This window comes from Hoplias malabaricus, chromosome 16 (assembly GCF_029633855.1).
Source record: "Hoplias malabaricus isolate fHopMal1 chromosome 16, fHopMal1.hap1, whole genome shotgun sequence".
NCBI lineage: Eukaryota > Metazoa > Chordata > Actinopteri > Characiformes > Erythrinidae > Hoplias > Hoplias malabaricus.
The window spans coordinates 746865-767099 of record NC_089815.1 but is presented as its reverse complement, the minus strand read 5'-3'; the positions used below and the strand labels follow the sequence as shown (position 1 = coordinate 767099).

Here is a 20235-nt window from a genome sequence, read left to right as displayed (position 1 = left end):
TTTTTGCATTTCACCTTACATGATGTATTTAAAATTTCATTGTTTCCGGTTTGGTGAGAGATGACGCAATGTGAGCCCAAAAATGACACCTAGCTGTTAAGATATAGACATTGCTTCATATTCAAGCAGAAGGGGAAACACGTCCTGAACTCTACAATAAAACACAACCTTGGATAAGTGTGTGGACACCTGTTCACACAACAAGGTGGTAGTAGGGAGTTTGTTCCCTCTTCCTGCAGTAACGCGTCTAAGATTTGGACCACTGGTGGCACTGACATTCTCACTCAAAAGCCTCGATGTGGGTCACGTTTTGGACCAGAATTTTCACAAAGACTGCCTCGGCTCAGCCACAGTTCCACCTTTATTTATTTATATATATATATATGGGCCAGACATCAGCTGTGTTTTGGACAGAATGAATTAACCACAGCTTAACATTAAACAGGCCAGATATCAGGCTTCACACTGGGTGATCAGAGCTTGACTGTATTCAGCCACATTAACATTAGGTGAGGTATTGACGTTTGACAATTCTGGATCACAAACATTAAAATAGACTTGGCAAAACATCTGGCCACAAACTGAACTTTGTTGAAGGAAGTGGTTAGTTAAAGCAACAGTCCAAGTCTGGCTTTCTAAGTTTACACAGGCTCTTGTTCTCAGGTGGCGTGGCATGTGCTTGAGTAATGAGTATCTCAACATCGAAGCTACGTGGTTAGCTCTTTGTGTTTTAGGTTCTGATGTTTTAACACAACAGATAATTTAAACAGTCATACTCACAATCAACTATAGACAATACAACTACACAGAATAAGGCACGGTATCTATGAAATTAAATAATAGCAGCAAGGAATGGCAGTGTGTATAAATAACAAATAACACACTGTTATGAAAACACAAGGCAAATGTTTGGTTTCCATAGACTCTTTTTGTGAAAATCAGTCATTTAAAAGAATAAAACTCGCGTATTCTATATTTTTTTAAGGCAATTTACTTATTTTGCATTGTGTTGAGGGCACTTTTAGCTAATTTTGCAGCACTTCCTTTCGGAGGGACACTAGAAAATGAGTGCACTCCCTTCTTAGTGCCCTTGACAGCGGTTTGGAACATTCCCAGGTCTTCACTGACTGAGCATGTGTCTGCAACTTTAGAACTAAACACATGTCGGCCAATGATTAGCTCCAGTTCACCGTGTGTTTTACCGTGTTTACTGTAACGAGGTATTAGCAGTAGCTTAGCCCTCAGCCATGGCAGCTTTACGAGCGGCTAAACAGGCTCTGAGGAGGGAAATAAAGAAGCGAGTGGCTGGTCTGAGTGAAGAGGAGAAAGTTCGCCAGTCTCAGGTTGTTTCTCAGAAGGTAAACAGCTGCGAACTCATCAGATTTAAAGTGGTGTGGTTGGTTTAATTGGGTAAAGTTGTACTGGTGCCCAGTGACGTAATCATTTGACAGGAAGCAGGGGACTGTCACTCCATTTTAACTGCTTTATTAATAGTAAAGGAAAACCCAGATGTGTGATATTTATCTAATATCTATTGTTGTGTTAAGCATTATATATGTGTCTTACAGGACTGCCGACATTATCACAGATGACTACCAAACAGTAACATGGATATTAGAGAAGTGCAGAAATATGACAGGAATATCTTACAATAATTACATCACAGAATATAACATACACAAAAAAACTCCTAAAAAGATATATAATGTCTTAGTGTAACTAGAACTGCATCGTATAAGTGTACACCGCAAAGCATTTTACATCCTGTGGGACATTTTAGGGGTCACTTCAGCATCCATCAGTGTGCAGCATCCACAGCCAATCGGCGTCAGTATGATCAACACACATCAGATGTTTGGTAGATGTGTGACAGCACAAGAGAGGAAACACAGGAAATTCATAATGCCAAACATCACACACAAATAGCTGTAAAACTCACTAACCCACTCATTCATTCATTGTCTGTAACCCTTATCGAGTTCAGGGTCGTGGTGGGTCCAGAGCCTACCTGGAATCATTGGGCGCAAGGCGGGAATACACCCTGGAGGGGGCGCCAGTCCTTCACAGGGCAACACACACACACACACATTCACTCACACACTCATACCTACGGACACTTTTGAGTCACCAGTCCACCTACCAACGTGTGTTTTTGGACTGTGGGAGGAAACCAGAGCACCCGGAGGAAACCCACGCAGACACAGAGAGAACACACCACACTCCTCACAGACAGTCACCCGGAGGAAACCCACGCAGACACAGAGAGAACACACCACACTCCTCACAGACAGTCACCCGGAGCGGGAATCGAACCCACAACTTCCAGGCCCCTGGAGCTGTATGACTGCAACACTACCTGCTGCGCCACCGTGCCGTCCCACTAACCCACTCCCCTTTCTTTATCACTCTCTATCTCACACACACACAGTAAAAATGGCAAAGTACATCACATTATACATTCATTCAGAAAGTGGAAATGCACTAATGTAATAACGTCCTTTTCTCCTGCAGCTGTTTGAACACCAACAGTACAAGAGCAGCGAGCGCGTGGCCGTGTTCCTGAGCATGTCCGACGAGGTACACACCGAGGCCATCGTCCAGCACATGTTCAACAGCGGAAAAGTGTGTTTCATCCCAAAGTATCTGACCAACAGCAACCGCATGGACATGCTGCGGCTGAGGAGCATGGAGGACCTCAGCTCTCTGCCTCTGACCCAGTGGAACATTAGGCAGCCGGGAGATAACGACACGGAGAGAGAGGAGGCCCTGGACACAGGTGGGTCACTAAGGGTAAACCCGTCAGGGCTTTCCCAACATAAACACAACGTATATTTCACATTTAGTCCACAATAAACAAGAGTTAAAAACGTGGTCAAAATAAAGCTTTTAAAAATAACACTGTCTCCAAATCTCAGAATATTACACATCACACATCATTTCAGTGATGGACTGGTGCCTGTGCAGTGTGTTGTAGTAGGTCCCACCAGCAGGAGGAGCAGGTTACAGAAGAATATGAATGAGTGAATCAGAACGGTATCTAAAACCTTTTCCATAATTTTTTTTTTTAAATTTTAATAATAATTCTTACAAATGATGAGCAGAAGAAATTAAACCCAGACTTACATTGTGGCACTATATTGCTACAGGTGTTGCTTTTTAGTCTATACACTCAGGCAAACAAAGGCCAAGCAATGAAGAGCCTACCTGGAATCATTGGGCGCAAGGCAGGAATACACCCTGGAGGGGGCGCCAGTCCTTCACAGGGCAACACAGACACACACACACACACTCACTCACACCTACGGACACTTTTGAGTCGCCAATCCACCTACCAACGTGTGTTTTTGGACTGTGGGAGGAAACCGGAGCACCCGGAGGAAACCCACGCAGACACAGAGAGAACACACCACACTCCTCACAGACAGTCACCCGGAGGAAACCCACGCAGACACAGAGAGAACACACCACACTCCTCACAGTCAGTCACCCGGAGGAAACCCACGCAGACACAGAGAGAACACACCACACTCCTCACAGACAGTCACCCGGAGGAAACCCACACAGACACAGAGAGAACACACCACACTCCTCACAGACAATCACCCGGAGGAAACCCACGCCGCCCACTGATGGTTTCTTTCAGCTGGAAAACATTGCCCAGTTGTGGGACCTAATTTCCTGTATACACTCAGAATGAACGGTACTGTACAGGAACACTTGTTTACCCAAAGGTACCTTGTAACTGTACCGTCCAGTTGTGTTCTCTAATGGTACATTTACATCCTCATCTCCAGAAAGAGAGGTGAATATTCAGAAGCTTTCATTATGGAACTGTGTAATAAAATCAGGAGAGTGTAACGTTTGACCAGGCCACTACCATCATTAAAAACACATATTTACCTGAGAATGTAGCTGAACCATGAGGCTGTGTTTAAATCAGGATGTGTACACCTGTGCCATCGCTTTCCATTAGTGCTATAGTGTGGCTCTGTGCATGTGAAAGCACGTCTTTTCCATTTCCACTGTATGGACTCGAACCACTAGATGGAGCTGTAGGATCACGACAGGTTCAGTTCATGCTGCTGCAGAGAGTGGGGTCATGTCTGATTACATTTACATTACAGTATGTTCACTTCAGGCTGCTGTTGGACAACGAATTGCAGGTGAGATGTGTTTTGAAAAAGATAGATATTTAAGTTTTCCTCAAATTGTAGTCATTTTAAAAAAACACCCACTTGCTAAGACTCCCTTAATCACCCACTGCTGCCAGACTGAGAGGGTGAGGGGTCTTCAGACTGCTCCCAGTGCAGCGTAAATACACACAGCTCAACATGCTTGGAGGAGAATACTAACTAACACTTGTTTTTCGTGAGCTAAAGGATATGTTCAAACATTCTGAACCATTCTCACAGTGGCAGCTGAATATAAACGCTGTCCAAAAGTCTCAACGTATTAATATAAATGATTCAGTCTCCCTGAGGGTAGAACTGAACTGAACCACTGTTAGTGGGTAAATAATGTCTGGACCTGCTAGACTTGGGGTCATATGACTGAAGTGGACAGGCCGACCACGTGGAATTAACGGCACGTTAGAGGCCCGGCAGGGGTCTTTTTAAACCTCACGCTGAAAGAGAGAGGATTAGGATTAGAGGGAGACACAGGTGCTGCTCACGAGTTCTGGAGCTCACGGACCAACGGGAGTGAAGGCGAAACTCTTCAGTCCAAACATACCCACGAGCACACCATGCTTCAAAACGAGAGCCGCAGACTCACGATGTCCCGTAGTGCCCCGTCTTGGTTCCAGGGAATCCTGGAGTCATTAGGCACAAGGCAGTAACACCCTCAGGACACAGTGTATTTATATATTTTCCACTGACAACAGACTGACATTCAACGGTAACTTGATTTATATTCTGTAAAATGTCAGCAGTGTGTTTCATTGTATTCTGAGCTTGTAATCACATCAGAAACATTGTTTACACTCAGAATGTGTTATGAGATGTAATGCTGCTCTGGAGGAATCCTCTGTTAATATCCACTGTGTAGTTAAATTACGGATCTGTTGTGGTGTTGAATATTCATGCCTCAACAAAGTTAACTCAAGTTAGGTTAGCTTTAACAGAGCTTTAAGAGCTGCTCCTGGGAGAGGGAACCGTTGTCATCAGGAGAGTGATGGGGTTTGTTTGAAGAGAGAGAGAGAGAGAGAGAGAGCAGCAGGTAGGTGTCGCAGTCACACAGCTCCAGGGACCTGAAGTTTGTGGGTTCGATTCCCGTTCCGGGTGACTGTCTGTGAGGAGTGTGGTGTGTTCTCTCTGTGTCTGCGTGGGTTTTCTCCGGGTGACTGTCTGTGAGGAGTGTGGTGTGTTCTCCCTGTGTCTGCGTGGGTTTCCTCCGGGTGACTGTCTGTGAGGAGTGTGGTGTGTTCTCCCTGTGTCTGTGTGGGTTTCCTCCGGGTGACTGTCTGTGAGGAGTGTGGTGTGTTCTCTCTGTGTCTGCGTGGGTTTCCTCCGGGTGACTGTCTGTGAGGAGTGTGGTGTGTTCTCCCTGTGTCTGTGTGGGTTTCCTCTGGGTGACTGTCTGTGAGGAGTGTGGTGTGTTCTCTCTGTGTCTGCGTGGGTTTCCTCCGGGTGACTGTCTGTGAGGAGTGTGGTGTGTTCTCCCTGTGTCTGTGTGGGTTTCCTCTGGGTGACTGTCTGTGAGGAGTGTGGTGTGTTCTCTCTGTGTCTGCGTGGGTTTCCTCCGGGTGACTGTCTGTGAGGAGTGTGGTGTGTTCTCTCTGTGTCTGCGTGGGTTTCCTCCGGGTGACTGTCTGTGAGGAGTATGGTGTGTTCTCCCTGTGTCTGTGTGGGTTTCCTCTGGGTGACTGTCTGTGAGGAGTGTGGTGTGTTCTCTCTGTGTCTGCGTGGGTTTCCTCCGGGTGACTGTCTGTGAGGAATGTGGTGTGTTCTTCCTGTGTCTGTGTGGGTTTCCTCTGGGTGACTGTCTGTGAGGAGTGTGGTGTGTTCTCTCTGTGTCTGCGTGGGTTTCCTCCGGGTGCTCCGGTTTCCTCCCACAGTCCAAAAACACACGTTGGTAGGTGGATTCGTGACTCAAAAGTGTCCGTAGGTGTGAGTGTGTGAGTGAATGTGTGAGTGTGTGTTGCCCTGTGAAGGACTGGCGCCCCCTCCAGGGTGTGTTCCCGCCTTGCGCCCAATGATTCCAGGTAGGCTCTGGACCCACCGCGACCCTGAACTGGATAAGGGTTACAGATAATGAATGAATGGACTAATTGAGCCCAGACCATAGACTCTGCCGGTCCTCACAGCCCTGCATCCACCCAGAGATGAGAAAGAAAAAGAGAAGTGGGGGGCACACTGACAATGTTTTGTATGTCAAATGTTTTATTCATAGTCAGTTTGGGGCCTTTCATGTGGTGTTATTTATTCATTATTTCCCCCACAATATAAAGAACAGATGCCATGATTAAAAGGGTGTAAATGGAAAGTAAACAGACAGGGGTCAGAGTAGAGGTCAGTACCAACGTAGTGTAGAGAGAGAAAAAATCGATGAGAATAAACCGGTGTAACACAGGGAGGTGTGGGTGGGTTTCATTCTGACAACCGTGTGTGTGTCTGTGTGTGTGTGTGTGAGAGAGAGACCCCTTACAGAGAGTGTGAGTGTGTGATAGTGACCTTCAGTTGGAGCTCACACTCAGCTTCCTTCACCAAAGGAGACCTTACCTTTTTAAACTGACTGCTACTGGTCTAGAGAATGTTGACCCCTGCTGCTCCACAGAGGGCATTAAAGACACACTGATGAGACCCTGGGAGGGAAGGGTCAGAGACAGTATTTTCTTGTTTCTGTGAAGGTGTCTGTTCAGATGTGAGCACATGCTGTGGGTAGATGAGCATGTGCACAAGCATTTGGGTATCCATGCATGTGAGGACTGTGTGTGTGTGTGTGTGTGTGTTTATATGAGTGTACAGTACTGTGTAACAGTCCGACCACGACTAGTTTATTTACTTTCCAGTCAGAATTCTCAAGATTTATCGGACAATCATAAACTTACAGCACACGTGTGTGTGTGTGTGTGTATACACACATACACACTTCACAGAATCATTTTGTCATTTACACTGGGGTTTGAAGGATGGGACAAGAAGGAACTGCAGTGGGATCCTGCGGAACAACACCATGCAGTCCATGTTATTGTAGGCTGGACGCACATCTGTCACTGCTGAGCGCTCGGGGTCGGGGTGAACAGCGAGCGGCTCATTATCATTTAAAGGAACAGGCGCTGAAAGCGGGCGTTCTGAACAGGGCTGTTTTAGATGATTAGAAAGCTGCTGCTGCTTGACTTGAGCCCCTAAAACTGTGTTCCCTCATGAGAAAGTGGGACAATACGTCCTCTATTCAGATGAAGACGAACAGGCCTGTTGTTCAGGAGCATGAACCGTCCCTGACGTGCTGTTATCTGGACAGTTAGATGGTCAGCAGTCGTTTGTTGTGTGTTTAAAAGGTTGTATTGTCTTCCCTCTATCATTACAGCAACTACATTGGGCCAATTGAAGCTTGTCGTCCTCACTATGACGATCCCTCTGACACGAAACGCTTCATCACCACTGTGACCTAAGCATGTCCTAACACGAATGAATGTGTGTGGTCGTGATAGTGTCCTGCTGTGTCTAGATAGTCTTGCCTTTGTGCTGTGATCTGATGAGTCTTCCGCAAACACCATTTAATCCAGCAATAACAGCCTGTTCCTCACTGTCCGTCTGTAAGGTCATCCGCGGAGTGGCGGTAAATGAGGGAATGCACAATGCCGGAAAACATTTGAGCTGTGCTCACAGTGAGCTGTAATTGCCTGTTCAGAGGGGAACGCATCTCACCTCGTCCCGCTGCCAATACCCCGCTCGGCATTAGAACCGAGCCCGAGACGCAGCTGTCGGCCGAGTTCACCTCGTGTAAACCTCTCCTCTGCGTGTAGAGCAGGGGAGTTTCTGTACGGTCTGTTTGCTCTTAACCTGTCCACACTGTCCCCTCTGGACACAATACTGTCCAAATATGTAAGGCCTCGGTCAGGCTTTGGATATTTGGAGCTTTTAAAAGTTCTTCCAAAAGTTATAACAAATTAAAACCAACAGGAACCGTTTATTTTTTTAATATAGTGATGCTTTCTGTGTAGTACAAACCGGATTCCAAAAAGTTGGGACACTAAACAAATTCATTCATTCATTCATTATCTGTAACCCTTATCCAGTTCAGGGTTGCGGTGGGTCCAGAGCCTACCTGGAATCATTGGGCGCAAGGCGGGAATACACCCTGGAGGGGGCGCCAGTCCTTCACAGGGCAACACACACACAGACACACTCACTCACACCTACGGACACTTTTGAGTCGCCAAACTAAACAAATTGTTAATAAAAACTGAATGCAATGATGAGGAGGCGCCAACATCTAATATTTTATTCAGAATAGAACACAAATCACAGATCAAAAGTTTAAACTGAGAGAATGTATCATTTTAAGGGAAAAAAATGTTGTTTCAAAATTTCATGGCGTCAACAAATCCCAAAAAAGTTGGGACAAGGCCATTTTTTACCACTGTGTGGCATCCCCCCTTCTTCTTACAACACTCAACAGACGTCTGGGAACAGAGGAGACCAGTTTCTCAAGTTTAGAAATAGGAACGCTCTCCCATTCATGTCTAATACAGGCCTCTAACTGTTCAATCGTCTTGGGCCTTCTTTGTCGCACCTTCCTCTTTATGATGCGCCAAATGTTCTCTACAGGTGAAAGATCTGGACTGCAGGCTGCCATTTCTGTCCCCGGATCCTTCTCCTACGTAGCCATGATGTTGTGATCGCTGCAGAATGTGGTCTGGCATTATCTTGTTGAAAAATGCAGGGTCTTCCCTGAAAGAGATGACGTCTAGATGGGAGCATATGTTGTTCTAGAACCTGAACATAGTTCTCTGCATTAATGGTGCCTTTCCAGACATGCAAGCTGCCCACGCCACAAGCACTCATGCAGCCCCATACCATCAGTGATGCAGGCTTCTGAACGGAGCGTCGATAACAACTCGGGTTATCCTTGTCCTCTCTGGTCCGGATGACATGGCGTCCCAGTGTTCCATAAAGAACTTCAAATCGTGACTCATCTGACCACAGAACAGTCTTCCATTTTGCCACACTCCATTTTAAAAGACCCCTGGCCCAGTGCAAACGTCTGAGCTTGTGGAGCTCGCTTAGAAATGGCTTCCTCTTTGCACTGTAGAGTTTCAGCTGGCGACGGCGGATGGCACAGTGGACGCTGGGTAACACCATTCTGGTATCGCTGCACTATCTTTCTGCGCAACAATGGTGGAATTGGTGATCCTCTTACCATCTTGGCTTCAGAGAGACACTGACACTCTGAGAAGCTCTTTTTATCCCAATCATGTTGTCAATTGACCTAATTAGTGTTAATTGGTCTTCCAGCTGTTCGTTATATGCTCAATTTCCATTGCTACTTGTCCCAACTTTTTTGGGATTTGTTGACACTGTGAAATTTTGAATCTATGTTCTATTCTGAATATAATATTATATGTTGGCACCTCCACATCATTGCATTCAGTTTTTATTCACAATTTGTTTAGTGTCCCAACTTTTTTGGAATCCGGTTTGTATTAATCAGCCTGTTATTTTTAAGCTGTATGATGCAGAACAGGAAAATGGTGAAAGAACCTATCTTTCCACCATCCTGGATCAGTCTCCCACGGCAGCTCCGAGCAGTTTCTGGCGTTCCTCTAGCTGCGGAAGAACACTCCGATGCAGAGCCAGCAGACAGCAGTCCCGTCCCAGACTTCCACGGATCGCTTTCAGCACGTCTGCAGATATCCTCCTGAGAAGATAAAGAGAGACAGGAGGGAGATTATTTGAAAGGATAATGATGTCCTCTGGATCCGCAGGCTTGATTGATTTGAATTTATGCGAACGGCAAAGTCTAGGTTTTCCAGCGCCTGCAGAAATCACTTAGCCTGTTTTTTTTTTCCTGAGTGGGTTCAACTCAGGTCTCACCAATTACTGACTCCTCACGCTCCAACCTGCCTCTACACTGCATATTAAACCCCGAGTGTTTGGAAACATGTCTCACAAGCCACTTTCCCTCACTCCGTCACCATTTCCCAGTCTCCCAACAGAGCTGACTTACTTTCTCATGTCGTTTTGAACGTGATGTAGTTGTTTAATGCTTCTACAGCAAGGCTGAATGTCCAAGACAACTGTGTTATTACAGCAAGGGCCTGAAATATTGAAAAGACAGTGAAGGAATAGGCTGCAGCCATGTCATGTACTGATCCTCTCGTGTTTATCAATATTTAATGTTGTGTTGCTCTGAAGCTCTGACTCATAAAAGGACTGATGAATCCCAGTGGACGATCGATTAGGACTTCTAGGATTTTCCGCACTGTGAATACAGAGGTTGTTTAATGAAGGTCTCAATCATAAGCACAGTGCTGTTGTTGTGATTATTGTGCTGTGTAAATCTAGTATTTTTATTACTCCAAACAGCTAAACAAGACTTTTTTCTCCTCTCTCAAAGATAAAATGTGTAGGAATCCTCTGCCTTATCTCTGAAGTGCTGTACGGGTCAATTACAGTGATTTTTGGAGCCGTCTGTTTCCTCGTCTAATAAGTACTTTACCTGTTACTCTCCTGTGATTATGAGGATCCTGTTACTGGGCTGTGAGCGAAGAGCAAGCATTTCTGTGTATTTTCCACACCATTTAATAAATGGCTGTTCGCATCATGTAGAGACAGGAGAAAAATATCAATTAATGATATGATTGTTGTTTACTGCACTAAAATAACTCCCTTTTTCAAAACATTGTGTGCATTTAATGCTAATTTAAGAAAGCTGTGTATCAAATATGATCCTGCAGATATTACGTCTACAAATTTCATTCATTCATTCATTATCTGTAACCCTTATCCAGTTCAGGGTCGCAGTGGGTCCAGAGCCTACCTGGAATCATAGGGCGCAAGGTGGGAATACACACTGGAGGGGGCGCCAGTCCTACACAGGGCAACACACACACACACATTCACTCACACACTCACACCTATGGACATTTTTGAGTCACCAATCCACCTACCAACATGTGTTTTTCGACTGTGGGAGGAAACCGGAGCACCCAGAGGAAACCCACGCAGACACAGAGAGAAAACACCACACTCCTCACAGACAGTCACCCGGAGGAAACCCACGCAGACACAGGGAGAACACACCACACTCCTCACAGACAGTCACCCGGAGGAAACCCACGCAGACACAGGGAGAACACACCACACTCCTCACAGACAGTCACCCGGAGGAAACCCACGCAGACACAGGGAGAACACACCACACTCCTCACAGACAGTCACCCGGAGCGGGAATCGAATTTTTTTTTTCTTTCTAATATACAACAATTCAATTTCAGATAATTTTACTAAATTCATTCTTCATTTTGTAAATTAATGACATATGATTTTAATGTTAATTTAACAGATGTAATGAAGTAATTAAAAGATACATTTAATTACTATAAATCTTTTTAATTAAATAGATTCATGGAAACACGCAAACACCTGTTAAAACATGATATCATCCAAAAACAATTAACAATTTAGATTTTTTTTTCAAAATTCTGATAAAAATGTGATTTAATCTTTTATATAATTATGTTAATTACTGTTTATTATATCACTGTATATTGTATTATTATTATTACACATTACTCACTCTTTAAAGATTAAAAATCAGTGCTTGCTAAGGCATTGATTTAAGTGCTGATGCAACCCCAGGAGTATCCACTAGGTGGAACTTCATCTCTCTTTTTGAAAAAGCCACTTTACCCTGACGTACAATCCATTACAAAATAAGCTGGTGGTTAAATGATGTATTGATGAAGCAGTTGAGCTTTAAACACTGGCCGCTGTCCAGATGCTTTTGGCAGTGTTTACTGCCATTGTGCATTATCCATCGTGCACAGTTTATTTTATGATTGATTGAATTCTGATGGCCAATATTTCATACTTGGCTATCGATCAAGGTTGAATGATGCTTGGCTTGAATACATGATCCGCCACTGGCCATCACAGTGATGAAAATGAGTATGACGATACACTGCTGTTGGAGAATTAGTTCTGGATCACCAGCACCACTTCAGCTCACCCCAGAGGTAATGGATGGAGTTCAGTCACCGCAGAGAACACAGTTCCACTGCCCCACAGACTAATGCCGGGGACCCGTTTATACCCGTTTAACCCTTGCTTGGCATTGTCCAACTTAATGTAATCACAAATTGGATGAGGTGTCTGAAGACTTCTGGGCGTATAGTGTGTCAGTGGCTAAGGACTTTGTCGTATCTCTGACCTGTGTGCAGGTGGACTAGACCTGATCCTGATGCCGGGACTTGGCTTTGATAAGAGTGGCAACCGTTTGGGAAGAGGTAAAGGCTTCTACGACACATATCTGGAGCGCTGCATGAGGCACCCCAAAGGAAAACCCTACACCATTGCACTGGCTTTCAAAGAGCAGCTTTGTGCAGACGTCCCAGTGGACGACAGTGACATGCTCATCGACGAAGTGCTGTATGAAGACCAGTGAGCTCCTCTGACCACAAGACCTGAGCTGTGTCTGAAATTGTGCCCTATTCACTATTTAGTGCACTATTTTGGGATCCACCATTTTGCAGTGTTGTCTGAAAACGGCACAGTTTGAAGTGTCCTCAAATAATCCCTCAATGTACCATCTGTGACCTAGTGTAAAGTGGATACCCATAATACACTGCAATATTTGGTTTCTGAAAAAATATTCACTACCCTCCTGAATTCAGTTATATAGTTGTGCACTATATAGTGAGGAATGTAGGGAATAGTGAATAGGGAGCCATTTTGAACACAGCTGGGCATAAGCAAGGAAGCCAATCTTTAATAATTCTCCCATGTTATGAAATTTTTTCATTACTCTGACACTAGTGGAGATTCTGTGCTAAATCTGTTTCAAACATGGCCACTCCCATGTGGAGGACCCACCCTGCTGAGCGTAAATGGGTTCATTCAGGGACAACAAAGCAGTTAGATTCTTCATCTCATGTGAATCACAAGTTTATTTCACTAAGTAAATTTTATGGAAAAATGGCAGAGACAAGGCTAATGATATTATTTGGTTGTCCTTGGTTTAGCCTGAGGGTCCTAAAAGAAGTGCATCACCTTGGACAAATTAATCGACCTGGCTGAAACCTGTTAGAGTAGCTCACTTAAAGGCTGTGAGCATTAAAACACCAGACACTAATGAGCAGTCGTGGATCAGAATATCACCGACTCTTCCTGATGCTCCTAGCGTTGTTTAAGCTGTTTAACTCTTTAATGAGATGTTTAAAAAAGCCTGGAGCATCTTTAGGGTTTACACTGAGATCTGACACTCGGCCTAAAGATTTGTAAACTATTCGTACTACTTTCCTCCAAAAAGCCAAAGGTAGGTATTAATGAGTTTTGGAGCAGTTTCAGACCTTGGATGTCTTGGATTAGAACAGGGTACTGGAACATTTCTGTGAGGGTTTGATTGTCACTGAGGTTAGGTGCTGATGGAAAGTTTTGGATCACAAGCACCACTCCGACTCTTCCCAAAGGTGTAAGATAGAGCTCATTCCGGAGAACGCAGTTCCACTTTTCCACAGCCTCCTTTAGCCGAATGTTTGGCATCAACCAAGGTGACCTTCTGCTAGTGCAGCTGCCCATTAATTTCATGATTTTCTTGAGTGTTGAGCATCATTCACTAATCAGAGGGAGTGTCCACAAATGTTGGGCACATTGTGTATGTTTATTGTACACACACCCTTCATTTAAAAGGTAATAATACATTTGTTTGGAATATTTTTACAAACCTCAAACTGGTGATTTCAAATGGAAAGATATTGTAATGTTGATTAATGCTATTTATATTATACTCTCAAAACCACATTATTAATATAACACTGAATATAGGCATGGGTTACAAAAAATGTATGAAATATGTGTAAAATAAAGGGGTTTCTAAAGACGTTCAAAGCTATTGTCAGTTTATTTCACAGACTACGTTCAGGAACTGACCATGGATTGTGATGTACCCCTTTGTCCTCAACCTATGTCAGTTTGGTCATCCAATTGAACCTAATGAGACAGTAATATGTACATAATCATGGAATCAACGGACAGGGCACCAGTCATCACAGTCACTCCCACTGGACTGTGGGAGGAAACCCACACAGACACAGGGAGAACACACCACAATCTTTAGAGCTGTGATGCAGATGCAGGAGGTTCAGTCCTGAACATTCATAGACGTTTCACGCCTAGCTGAAGAAGCGGTGGCTGTAAAATAGACCTGGGTTTGGTTCTCCACTCGGGGAACATGAATCCCTTGGCAAGACACCAGATGCTACATGATCCCACCTCTGCGTCACGGTGGATGAGCTGCATGAATGAGAGCCGTAATGAGACGATGCTCAGAGATTAGAACAGTGTTTAACGCCGAACGTAATTCTATTAGAGTGTTATATCTGGCTCAGGTAATGACCGGTGAGAAGAGCGATATTTCAATGAAGTGTCTGCTTAAGAAAGAGGAAGACTCTGGCTGTAATTGCAATGGGAGCCGTGCAGATGGTTTCTATCTGATGAGCCGTTGTGTCGCCAGGCAATTAAAACCAGACCGAACAGGAGAAAGGGGACAAAGGGCCGGAAAAGCACAATGTGAGAGGAGTTTCCGGAATCCCATATGAAAGAATAGTGCGAGACCTTTTACCTGTAATTTTACCTTTTGAATGCGATGACAAATAAATTCCAAGGTTTCTCGCCATGTGACTCTGTTCCAGCCTCGGTTCGGTTTACCCAATAATAAAGAGGCTGTATTAAACCCTCAGTGATTGTGCTTTGTAAATTAAAGGGATTGTCCCTGACATCACTTAAGCTCTGATTACTTTTGTAAAGAATTTGATTTCCATCAGTGCCATTGTCCAGCGCAGTGGTTGGTGCATGGGCAGTGAAGGTCTGCAGAGAATCGGTGAGCCATGTTTTTTGGGAGTTCAAAACAGCTGTGCTGTGGGAAACCAGTGTTGCTTGTGCTAGGAGTCTACAGCACATACATGCAGAGTAGTAGAACCCAACCTGTGGAAGACCAGGGAATAGATAATCAGCTGATCCCAATTTCAGTCCAATCTGTGACCAGGAGTCAGACAAAGCCAAAAACAAACGTGATCTCTGCTGCAGCTGGAGATTTTACAGATGGAGAGTTGGTGCTGGTCGTCTGCGTTGCGTGGCGTAGAGTGACGACTCTCTCTGGACAATCAGCGCTCTGCAAGGTTTACACGCCACGATTTAGTCCTTACTCGACTCGCTCTGAACCACGAGAGAACAGCCACTAAACAAGAACCCGCTTCCAGGGACTAGGTAGTAGAGTAGGGATCATGCAGTGGAAAAGCACCACAAGAGCTGGGGTATAGCAAAAGTGGGCTTTCGTTCAGCCATAATCGGTCAAAGATACTGGGACTGGCTTCTCAGAAGAGGCATGTGTTTGCCTTCACTCTCCCAGCTTGGGTGCATCATGGATTGGGGGAGTGGGAGTGCGGGGCTGGAATTGCCAACGACTTAATGACTAAAACGAGAGAGAAAACAGGGACGCAAAACAAAACAACTTGACAAATCTTGAGCGGAATTAAGACGCTCGCCTCTGAGAGTCTCGTGGAAGGAGCACAGCAGAAGGTTTCCTGATCCCATCCTCTGCTGATTTTCCCGAGGTGGCTCCTGCTTCATCAGAGCCAGTGGGACTCTGGGAATGATTAATTAGGAAAAACAGAGCGGGGTGCCAGCTCTCAGCACGGCCGCTCATTACAAGGAATTAATAAGGCGAAATGTGCCGAGTGACGCAGGCTTCACCCCCACCAGCCATAAGGACTGAGCTGGAGTTCGTCCAGCCCCATCCAAGAATAGCCACCTTATTTATAAACCACAGCATTTTACCATGCTTTCAGTGAAAATAAAGCGGGTGTTCTCCTCCCTTTCTGTTTTTAAGGAACTCTCTCTCGCTCTTTGGGCATCCAGAGTTTGTCAGCAAGGTTGGGAAATGTCGATAAGGCCTGAAGATCAAGCAGAAGTTCTGAGTCCTGCATGAGGCTTTGAAGCCGGCTATTAATTTCCTCTGCTACCGCAGCTTTAGCGCTTGATTGCTGGCCAGACTGAAGGCCTTTGGACTGAATGGCCTCAGTGTTTTCGCTCATTCACTCCTTCCCAGGTCTATTGGCTGCTGATGGGAGCTTTTCCCCATGTCCGAGAAGTGCTTTTTCAGGGTAAAGTGAAGGTGCATGTCATTCAGCGCTGGGATTTCAATGCACACGGTTAAGAAATGACTCGCTCTATGCACATTTTCAGTAGCAAATTAAATTAAGCTGGCATTTCCTGAATGTCAACAATCACGTCAGTGGTAAACACTTACCGGGTTATCAGTGTTAAACATGACTCACTCGCGTTGAGGTAAAATACATTGTAGCTGTGACTCACACATTTTTATTGTGATTTACCTCCGATTTTAGGAATGCTTTTAGCTGTACCTTTTTTAAATCCAGTAGTTTCTGGACGGTGGTAAAGATGCTTTATAATAACAGTACAAGACAGACGACCACGATTTGATCATCACAACAAGGGAAAAGGAGAAAACGGACCCCTGTAGAGACCTGAAGGGAATGCCACTGAAAATATACAAAAACAATGAAAGTGAAACACCTGGATGTAGACCACAGTATATTATTAGTATGTTGTAGGGTCTGCTTTTGCGGCCGATACAGCGTCAGTTCGTCTTGGGAATGACATACACAAGTCCTGCACAGTGGTCAGAGGGATTTGAAGCCATTCTTCTTGCAGGATAGTGGCCAGGTCTCTACGTGATGCTGGTGGAGGAAAACGTTTCCTGACTCGCTCCTCCAAAACACCCCAAAGTGGCTCAATAATATTTAGATCTGGTGACTGTGCAGGCCATGGGAAATGTTCAACTTCACTTTCATGTTCATCAAACCAGTCTTTCACCAGTCTCGCTGTGTGTATTGGTGCATTGTCGTCCTGATACACGGCACCGCCTTCAGGACACAATGTTTGAACCATTGGATGCACATGGTCTTACTGCTGCAGTGTGGAGTTAATGAAGATTGTCCACCAGACTGCTCCAATTTAGCCATGAGACCTCCCACACTACAATGACAGGTGTTTCACTTTCATTGTCTAACCCCTGTAGTTTTAACCCAGTGTTCTCCCAATTGTCACTTGTTTCCTATTCCACCGTGGGAGCTATTAGCTAAGTATCACACCACCACATCTCTTCACACTGATGCTAATGCAAAATCATTGGATTTCACCATTCACACAGGGTGAGAACCCATTTCCCAGATCTGTCACATCAGCTGATAGATGCTCACGCTGACATGTGATGAGGGGAGCGAAGAGTCTTCCACCCACCAACAGTGTTAACCCAACTGTGCTCTCTTAGGAGTTGCATCCTCCAACACCTAAGGCATGTCTCAATGATGGGGTCAACTCTTAGACCACTGAGAGCCCCCACTGGGAGTGAGGAACCAGTGCATCCACCTCTTCAGTCTGCATTAGTTTACCCCACTGAAGGTGTGAGGAGTGTTTCAGGACTGATTTTATAAAAAGAAACTGCAGTAAACAGCCCCAAAGCGGGAGGCAAGCTGGTAGGTGGCACTGTCAACAAAGATACTGTATAGCGCTGCCTGACGCACTGCTACAGTACTGTACTATGTTTTCATATTGTGTTTCACTCTGTATTGTTGTTTAAAATAAAGTACTATGCGCAAAATACTTAAGATACTTTGTTACTGCAGGTCGGTTTCCCTAAGGTAGAGTATCCTAAAATGACTATGCGACAATGGCGACTTCCATTTTGTTTACTGTCTGGTTTTACACAACATACTGTGGACATTAAAGGGCTCATACCTTTACATAAGGTCAGCCCACGCACAAACAACTGATTTAATCCTAGATATCTGTCATTAAGAGGAAATTAATTTTGTAAAAACGAGACCCTTTCTATTTCTTAAAACACAAACTACACAAAATAAAAAAGAAAAACTCTAGAAGCATTAGAAGTAATCACAGAGAATCTGGTTTCTAACAGGCCCTTCCCACAAAACACTGTCCCAGTTTCACCATATAATTCCTGCAAAATGTTGGGAGATGGATGGAATTCCGATGGAAGCACTGATGCTGTTGTCTTCCCTATTTTCCCCCAGCAGTTCCTCAGTGGTACCGACGGTGGCTCCATCACTGTGGACGCTCGCATGGACAGTGTGACCGGGCGCGGGACATGAGTAATAGTCCAATAACCGGAGTTCAGAGTGCCATGGAGCTTGTAAAACTGACTAATGAAGGAGCTGGGGCTCTGTGCTCGCAGAAGCCTCTCTCAGACAGGGGCATTTGTTTTGTCTGTTGTAAACAGACTCCCGTTTTCCGCTTGCAGTGAGAACGTGAAATAAAGCAGTGACCCGGCTTTCAAAGGCCATCCCACTCAGCCATTTATCTACTTCTGCTTCTGCCCAGTGCACCAGAGTAACGGGGCTTTACTGTGTATGTGCCATTGAAGGGTGTAGTATGAAGGGGTTATGACTGTTGGGAGGGCCACAGCCCACCATTGCCCCTGAAAATGCAACAACGTTTTCATTTAGACATTAAGATTAAAGAAATATATGAGTAACAGCACCCCATTTATCAGCCTCATGTTTGTAAAAAAGAGTCTGACTGTGTCAGTTAGTAGAGAGGGGCTTGGGCTCTGTCAATAATAAGTTATTACTCTCTACACAGTGCACTTTTTATAAAACTAAGTCAGCTACTACTACTACTACACAAAGTGCATTAAATGTTAAAGAGGGAAATGCGAAACTTGTATCTGGAATTAATCTGACATGCGACGTACTGTTTTAGTTGCAGTAACTGTTATTTTATGACCTACATTATGCACTACATAGGGTGGAGGGAGATATATGAGACTTGGCCTGTTTCACAGCTCAGAGCTCAGAACAGAGATCAAATTTAGTTCAAATAAGTGATAAAACATATCCTCCAGGGCGGCACGGTGGCGCAGCAGGTAGGTGTTGCAGTCACATAGCTCCAGGGACCTGGAGGTTGTGGGTTCGATTCCCGCTCCAGGTGACTGTCTGTGAGGAGTGTGGTGTGTTCTCTCTGTGTCTGTGTGGGTTTCCTCCAGGTGACTGTCTGTGAGGAGTGTGGTGTGTTCTCTATGTGTCTACGTGGGTTTCCTCCGAGTGACTGTCTGTGAGGAGTGTGGTGTGTTCTCTCTGTGTCAGCGTGGGTTTCCTCCGGGTGACTGTCTGTGAGGAGTGTGGTGTGTTCTCCCTGTGTCAGCGTGGGTTTCCTCCGGGTGACTGTCTGTGAGGAGTGTGGTGTGTTCTCCCTGTGTCTGCGTGGGAAAACCGTGAGAGAGTAGATTATGTGGCCTGTGCTTGTAGTCTCTGTCTTCCATGCTAAAACAAATCATCAGTACAATAACACAATTGCTGGAGCTTGTATACAGTGAGTGTTTAGGACAATTTACTGTTAAAAAGATTGCTGTAAAGGCCGTTTGAAAGCTGCTGAGCTCCTCCAGAAAACAACAACCGTACTGGTGTAACTTGTGTGCATTGTGTAAAATGTGGAGGAGATCTGTCTCTGATTACAGTGAGTCTTAGGAGTGTGAAATCCGAACGTGAGCTGATCACTCACAACACATCTTAATGCTAGGTGTTAACATGCCCAAAACTCATGTGGCTAATGCCATCAAATCCTCACAAATGTCCCTCTCAGAAGATAAGAAGCTTTTACTGCAGCAAAGAGGGACAATATACCCTACATTTCAGAAGGAACATCCACTTAAACTTTTGGCCGAATTAGTGTAACATGACAACGAGCCTGGTGAACGCTAATGTTATGCTAATTTCAACCGTGCTAACATATCTTTCTGCAGCCTATTCAAACCCAATTAGCATCGCTGCTAACTGTACTCCCAGCAGACTGGGCTTTGTGTGGCAGCAGCTTTTGCAGATTACAGCTGGACGAAAGCAACTGGCGGCAAGGTTGAGCCAGGCTTCAGAAGTGCCGCGGGCTAACCGCTAACACGCTAACACTGCTAAGCAAACAGATCCATCTCAACATAGCAGTGTGGGAGCCCAGAAGGGGACATTTCCATGCCAGGTGA

General features: G+C 45.0%; 1 protein-coding gene across 2 annotated transcripts; it reads left to right on the top strand.

Annotated features, from left to right (window-relative positions):
* The first annotated feature begins 1124 nt into the window (after positions 1-1124).
* mthfs (5,10-methenyltetrahydrofolate synthetase (5-formyltetrahydrofolate cyclo-ligase)) lies at positions 1125-18537 on the top strand. 2 transcript variants are annotated; one of them, XM_066647911.1, is made up of 3 exons: positions 1125-1358; positions 2512-2776; positions 18281-18537. In XM_066647911.1, exons 1-3 carry the CDS (start codon positions 1248-1250, stop codon positions 18505-18507), a joined length of 603 nt encoding a protein of 200 aa, XP_066504008.1. In that variant the 5' UTR covers positions 1125-1247; the 3' UTR covers positions 18508-18537. The 2 variants fall into 2 exon arrangements, with proteins under 2 accessions (XP_066504008.1, XP_066504009.1); XM_066647912.1 differs by lacking the exon at positions 18281-18537 and adding an exon at positions 12386-14026.
* The last annotated feature ends 1698 nt before the right edge of the window (positions 18538-20235 follow it).

Bases quoted from the DNA above. Each gene is read 5' to 3' on its own strand.
- mthfs (XM_066647911.1), top strand. From the start codon at position 1,248: ATGGCAGCTTTACGAGCGGCTAAACAGGCTCTGAGGAGGGAAATAAAG. The intron at 1,359-2,511 runs GTAAACAGCTGC...TTTCTCCTGCAG, and splicing joins CTCAGGTTGTTTCTCAGAAG to CTGTTTGAACACCAACAGTA. The intron at 2,777-18,280 runs GTGGGTCACTAA...TTCCCCCAGCAG, and splicing joins AGAGGAGGCCCTGGACACAG to TTCCTCAGTGGTACCGACGG.